This window comes from Anoplophora glabripennis, unplaced genomic scaffold (genome assembly GCF_000390285.2).
Source record: "Anoplophora glabripennis isolate ALB-LARVAE unplaced genomic scaffold, Agla_2.0 scaffold600, whole genome shotgun sequence".
Taxonomy (NCBI): domain Eukaryota; kingdom Metazoa; phylum Arthropoda; class Insecta; order Coleoptera; family Cerambycidae; genus Anoplophora; species Anoplophora glabripennis.
Genome location: NW_019416830.1, coordinates 106007 through 113359, shown reverse-complemented (window position 1 = coordinate 113359; position 7353 = coordinate 106007). Strand labels below are relative to the sequence as shown.

Sequence of the window (7353 nt, the reverse complement as noted above, 5' to 3'; positions counted from 1 at the left end):
TTTAGAAGTGTTGTACGTCACTGTAGTATTAATTTTTTACGATTTCGTCTAATAAGTCAAAATTTTTGCGTTGTCGTGGCCCCTAATGATTCAAAGCGGATCGTCTAAAATGTGTTAGGTTGTGTAAGATTGACTAGTGTGTTCTGCTCTCGCTTGTCGTTTGTTTATTCAGGTAAGCAATCAATTTTGTTTATTATGAAAATAATCGATAGTGTACAACCTTGAAAAGTGATAATTTAATGGAAACAGACAAATTTAAAATAATAGATTTACATATATGTTGGGATATTGTGTAAAAATATCCTATTTGTATAGTTTTAGGTTAGGTGTAGCTATAGACGACTTTTATGTCTGCTTACGAGGCATGTTCTTCGTTCAACAACGAATTAAAAAGGTTTTAATTATAATTGTGAATAATATTTTCTATTTCGAAGGCTTCTTAAACAATTGACTTCTTAAATTGGGGTTAACTGATTTGTATTCGTTAAAGGACAAAATAATAAGTTGTAAAAATAACTTCGCTGTGAGCATTAAAAATTGCTGCTTGTGTTTCATGAACACATAATTTTAATAAATTTTGCCGTCAAAATACGTAATTATTATTATCTTTATGATCACTTTTAATTAAAAATTTGGGGAAGATTTTACCTAAATGGAAAAATTTATTTATATGAAGAATAGGTATAGGTACTAAAAACTATTCACGGAATATTAGACATAAACACTAAAAAATGTGTTATTAAATGTGCATTTTTTGCCTCCGTTTAATATTATCATATCAAGAAATAATTAAAATCAGTGATTAAAATTGCTAAGCAATATTTAATAATTTCATAAAAGTGTTAATTAGACTTGTTACGGGATGTTTTACCTAACCACAAAGATTATACCTATATAATGTTCTAAAGTCACCTAAAGAAACGTTCATAAATTTTTATATATTTTGAGATAAACGTTATCGTATTCTTCAATTGACATTTTAATTGGGATTAAGTATATTTAATGATGCTTCATACATTTAATATGCTTACCGTCGACAGAAGCTAATATAAAATCATAGAACATCGGAATAACTGATATACTTAGGCATTGCTTTTTATATGGATATAATTTTGAAGTTGTAAATAGTGTAAGCCGTAAGCAGAAGAAACTTTTATGGAAAATAACCTATCCTTCTTTTTTCAAAGTTTAAATGAATATGTAGAGGTATATGGTAGATACTATAAAATTTCTTTTACAGACTTACATAATCTTATTAAAGTATAGCTTTTAACTTGCAAGAAGATTTCCTAAAACATTTAGTCCTTAGGTACCAGTTTTTTTTAGTAAGACCAAAAAAGAAAAAAGTTTGGAATAGGTACGTGACGGTACAACTTTAAGGTTTACTTAACTTTTTTAATGTAGCAAAGTGATCCAGAATTATGTTTTTATTGCCATTTACTCATTGGTCCTTTAAACAAGACCTCCTGCACCATGAAACGAAATATTTGCGCAATACCCGCAGACATTGTAGGTATAAACTCAGTCCCTTTATTTTAATTTAATACAAAAAGATGCGCGCCACCACAACCTCCCTCAGTTATTATCGTATACTTTGGGTACCACTAATTAATTACAAACTATTTACGATTATGATAATGATGACACAATTTTATAATTAATAAATAAGATTTACAGTTGAGACAGTATGTATTTGGCGATAAGTTAGCATAGATTTGACAGTATAGGTACTATGGATGGAGCCAAAAGCGACTTTCTGTACATTGTAGCTGTTCCAATGTGAACTGCACAAAACGGCAGTGATTTGCCCTAAATCACGTGACCTATATCATATATATAGGATACAAATCGCGCGGCATTGATTTTAAAAGAAACTAGGTATTATAAAATTAGCTCTTTTGGGTAGTTACACAATTTAAAAAAAAATTCAAATCTATAGGTATGTAAAATACGTAATAACACTTAACACCATGTAATGGATATAACAAATCACGCATGCTAACTGCAAATTTCCCTAGTCACGTGACGCGAGACTAGTTTCATCTTGGCCCCTTACCTCTCTCTCTCTCTACATTCCATGTATAGCATACTGTCAAATCAAATCTATAGTTAGCCTTTAAAAACACTTGATATTCTCGATTCTTTACTTTAAAAAAAATTTTTCGTTCAAGTACCGATCGATCAAATCGCTATAAAAAGAGTTATGTATTGTTTTAAGTAAGTAATCTTATTTAAGCCTAATTTTTGTAATATAAAATTCTAACAGGTGCATCACGAAGGAAGAACAAAGAAAAAGATGATGAAAATTGTTAGCAAGCACAAATAAATACTATTTTAGAAGATGGAAAATCCTCGGGAGAATCCCAAAAAGATGAAATTTGATCATAAAGATGAGGAAAAGATGAAATTTGATCATAAAGATGAAGAAAAGGCAATTCTGTATCCTGTCTTGGCAGATGATCTAGTGGAGGATACTCCATTGACTGAAGTATATGTTGGCACCATATCAAACCAAAAAGACATATCAAAGGTGATTATCGAACTGAATTCCATAACGCCTATTCCTGAACTCATGCACTTGAAAAGGATAAAAGGAAAAGATATTCTTCTTTTTCCTGTATGTAATATAGAAAAAAATCAAATATTCTCTCTCTTACAGAGTAAAAACTTCGATATCTCAAAATTGGAGAACACAATCAAAACTTCCATGGTGGCGAAAATACCACCAAAAATTCGTAGGCAGTATGACAAAGTCCACAAAGTTTGGCCCTGTAACTTTCACAGCAACAAATATTTGGAGAAACTGAGCACTAATACACTATTTTCATCTAAAGAACTTCAGGAGTTTGAGGGGTACATGCGTCTGGCGATAGACGTTGCATTGTACGCCAGGGAACACTATTTTGACGAACCTCAAGTAGGGGCGATTGTAGTAGATACTAAAATAAAATCGGTGGTAGCAGCAAGCTACCGTCAAACCAACGAAGGCCCATGCCGTCACGCCGCTATGGTTGCAGTCGATAATGTAGCCAAAACTCAAAATGGGGGTGCCTGGAATATTGACGAAATTACTAATAAAGACGGTGAATTAAACACGAATGGATTCAAGGAAGAACTGTTAAATTTTCTTAAGAAAAAATATAATACTTTACGTTTTGGTGCTTCTTGGTTCAAAGGGAAGTCGGACTTATTGGAGCCTTCAGATGGACCATACCTGTGTACGGGTTACTACGTGTTTCTGACTCACGAACCTTGTGCAATGTGCGCGATGGGACTAATTCATAGTAGAGCGAAAAGGGTTTTTTTCGGTGCTAGGACATCTAATGGCGCTTTAACAACTTCTTGTAAAATTCATACAGTGAAAGACTTAAATCATCATTATGAGGTGTTTGGCGGCTTGTTAGAAAAACAGTGTTTACAGTTGTGATAAGATTAGAATGTGATTAATTTTAAGATGTAGGGTGTAGTGCATTACATGGAGTAAAGCTTATACAGATAGCATCATTGTTAGCAGAATTTGTTATTTTCATATTGCAATATGAAAATACGAATTGGTATATTTGGTCAGAATTTTTTACCCTTGATATTCATTTAAATTGTAAATCGTTGGTAATATTTTTCCGAGCGTTTTTGAATTAAGTTGTATTTGCAACATTAGACATATACTTTACACTGCTTTGATTCGCAAAATGAAAAATTTGGTGCAAAAACGGGCAAATCGATTTTATCTTTTTTATTTCCACAGATCTGCCAATTGCACGTATCACTTACACTCGATTCTTCCGATTTATAAACTTTTTTCGTTTTCGTCTCCGTTCCTAGAAAATTTACCTATTTCCATTTATCAATAATAATTGTTCCCCTTCATCAGCTACTAAGGGGAACCAGTAAATATGTAGCTTATAAATCAATGGGAGAATGGAGAAAACCTCACCGTGGGCAACAACAACGAAAAAGTGCATAAATCGGCCTTCCTAAAGTCCAGGGAGTCTATACACGACCATTTATCAATTTCCGCCCGTCAATTACGAATATGATCAGATTGTACACGGTGTCCCATTTTAAATAACGCATTGCCATAAGATATTAATGTAGGCAATCGGTACAAGATTGCCGGCAAAAATTGAAAGAAGTCTGGGAGATATTCAGTCATTGCATCAATGTATGCAATATTTTGGTGAGGGTTGCATCTGCTATTTGGATGTAAAATATCCCGCCCGCCCCTTAATTTCAAAGCCGGCTATAAAGAGAAAAACAAATAGCTAATGCAAGCTTTCAATCATAAACACAAAAGGCTTTTTTCGCGACTGAATAGTAGTGTAACTTGTAGTTACTATTTCTATCTCTTTTGACATATGGTAGCTTAAATATCTTCATTCACTCGTATTACATATCCTACAACATACGACGTCACTCGCAAAAAAAGGCTAAAGAGTTAAACATTACTTTGCGGGAATCTTTCCGAGGCTCACAAGAATCCTGTCGTGAATATGCATAGTTACAAGTGTTTACTTTTTCGGTTAACAACTGTAAAAGTAGCCCTCTTGTCTTACCATTGTTATTCAAAAATGACCAGCAGTGTATATGTATTTACTTACTAACTTTAAAAAAATGAACTTATCGGTTTATTGCACGTTGGAAATAGGAAATGACCAATAAAGCTTTTTATGCATGTATTAAGTATCATTATATCATATACATATTAAACTTGTTTCTCTTAAAAAGAATATATGACTCACATAAATTTCTGAATTCATTTCTAAGAGTTGGTGACTTATAAGACACCTTGTACATACATATATTAGATTTTACGTTACATTTAATCTTAAAACTTATATAGGTACTATATTTGTTTATTCTTCAATCAATAAATTTCCATTACCTACTAGATATTTGGTATAATTGTTATAAAAACAAAATGACGTATATCAATCTTACACTATAATTTAAAATATTAATGTTAAATTTTAGGCGTATCACAAGTATTAAAGAACAACGTGGTAAAATAGACAAATATTGAATGTTGTAAAAAATGGGATACTTTTCGTTTTAATGACAATGATGTGTAACATCTGAGTTAGTAAATGCCAAGTAACATAACACGTAGCTGGCTTGGAGTAAAACCAATGAAGAAACCTTAAAAGTAATTTAGTGTAGAAACTCGAGTAATATTGAGCAATATTTGAGTATTAAAACGATTATTTACGTCAAATATACGATGCGCGCTTGCGTCATCTTCCATCATAATTTTCCTGAATAATTGATTATGGAAGTAAATATTTTAATGTACAAATCTTGGTCAGTGGTTTCCCGTTCGGTAAAACCAAATGAAAAAGCTTAATTTTGTTTATACATAATTTTATCTTATTGGAACTAATCCTTACATAATAAAACACGTCTAGACATAGTTAGGTGTTTTATTTTTCTCTTCATTTTTCAAAACGCAATGTAAGTAACGTCGACGTCTATAAACTTATAATTCACCAGTGTGCCTTGTTTCACAAAAGCTACATATTCACCAGTAAATTTGAACAAACGCGAAAATGATTAAACGTTTCATAAAGAATATAGATTCAAGACCAGTGAATTTTCACAAGTTCATAGTACATTTTTTACAAATTTACTCTTTAACTTTCAGCATAATAAGTTTACGTAAACAAAGTTCTTGATCATTTTTCGGGTCATTTTCACTCCTAGCGAAGAGTGGTACAATAGCTTTCATTGTAATTTCCATTTGTCACAATTCAAAATTTTTATGCTGCATTGACCATCTGATGAACATCCATACAACAAAATATCGAGATAATAAAATATTTGAAAAAAATTATAAACGGAAGCTAAACAAATGTTTAATTTCATTGTTGTAGCCAGAACGATGAAAATATTATAACTCACTTGTAATTGTTAAATTGTAAATTTCTATTTTGTAACTGTAACATCCCACACCTGAAGTCGCAGCAAACGACTTGCAAAGAGCCCGACGCTGTGAGAAGAGCCATCATTAGCGACTCTAGCGGGACCCCTCCCCTAAAATTTCACTCCATTTTCGAGCCAAGGGCTTAAAAAATCGACTGGGGACACAAGACCGATTTGCCTTACAAGCCAACAGCCATGAATCGCCTAAAGCTAAGGACAACTGATGTCAAAATCCTTACCAAAAAAACGGGATCGAATGTCTACTCTGGTATAGTATATTCTGTAACCAGAGCAAATGTCTGAACAGTGTGTGTACACGACCTGAATTTAAGCGCCTTTATTGCCTTTCGATACTTGGAAGCATTTCTTGCTTATTTAGAGGGAAATAAGTCGCAAAAATACAGGACGGTCCCAAAAACATTAAATACCTAATACATTGTTTTCAATTAACAATTACCAATTCATCTACATTGGTGACACCATTAAAAAATAACGAGTACTAATAGTACTAGATGTGTATACTAATTTTGAAAACTCAATATGCCATGTTCCAATTTGAAAACCATACCTATGTGTAATGAATATTTCTTAGAAAAATACGTGGATGAATTATAACGTGACGTTAAATGTGAATTAATTTTTATTTAAAAAATAATTTTACAGAAACATACGAGGTCTGTTCAGAAAATAATCGAACTTTATTTTTTTATACTTTATTATTAATTTTATATATTATTGGTCCTTGTTTCTCATCCTCTATTCACACTTTTCAAAGCGGTGTTTCTATTTCGCGAAGCAGTTTTGAATAACTTTTTTTTAAATGGCTTTCAAAGTCTGTGACGAATTTGCTTTAATGTGACCAATACTCTGAAAACACCACCCTTTCAGCACTGGCGAGTAAGGAGGGTGAGAATTAAGATGCTAACCTCTTCTGTAATTTCTTTGACAGCCAATCAACAATTTGCATGCACCAGATCTTTGACTTTCTGAACTTGGGAATCATCAGTTGAAGTCAAAGGTCCTCTGATCGAGGATCATCTTCAATTGACTGAGTCACTTTAATATTGTGTAAACCATTCGCAACATTGTGTACGAGCATCATCTCCGTAAGCTTGTTTCAAAAGTTGAAACGTTTCCGTGAAAATTTTCCCAAATTTTACGTTGCATTATTGCACATTTCAAATTCGTCACTAACACTTAAACACCTTATACTCAAACCCCATTACAGCGTAATTAAAAAAGTTTGATTATTTTCTAGATAGACCTCGTACATTTATAAATTCCCGGTAATCGCGTTTCAGAAAATATGAAAACAGATAAAAAACCTGTCTTGAAAATCTAACGGCACACGCATCCTAGAGGATATAAATTTGAAACGTAGAAACTATAGAACTGATTCAATATTACATTTATTAATTATTTCAAATTAAATAACAG

At 32.3% G+C, this 7353-nt stretch overlaps 1 protein-coding gene across 1 annotated transcript; it reads left to right on the top strand.

Moving 5' to 3' along the window:
* LOC111691961 (probable inactive tRNA-specific adenosine deaminase-like protein 3) lies at window positions 1-3473 on the top strand. The gene is made up of 2 exons (XM_023455526.1): window positions 1-172; window positions 2267-3473. The coding sequence occupies exon 2, from the start codon at window positions 2342-2344 to the stop codon at window positions 3425-3427; it is 1086 nt and encodes a 361-aa protein (XP_023311294.1). The 5' UTR covers window positions 1-172; window positions 2267-2341; the 3' UTR covers window positions 3428-3473.
* Window positions 3474-7353: the final 3880 nt, after the last annotated feature.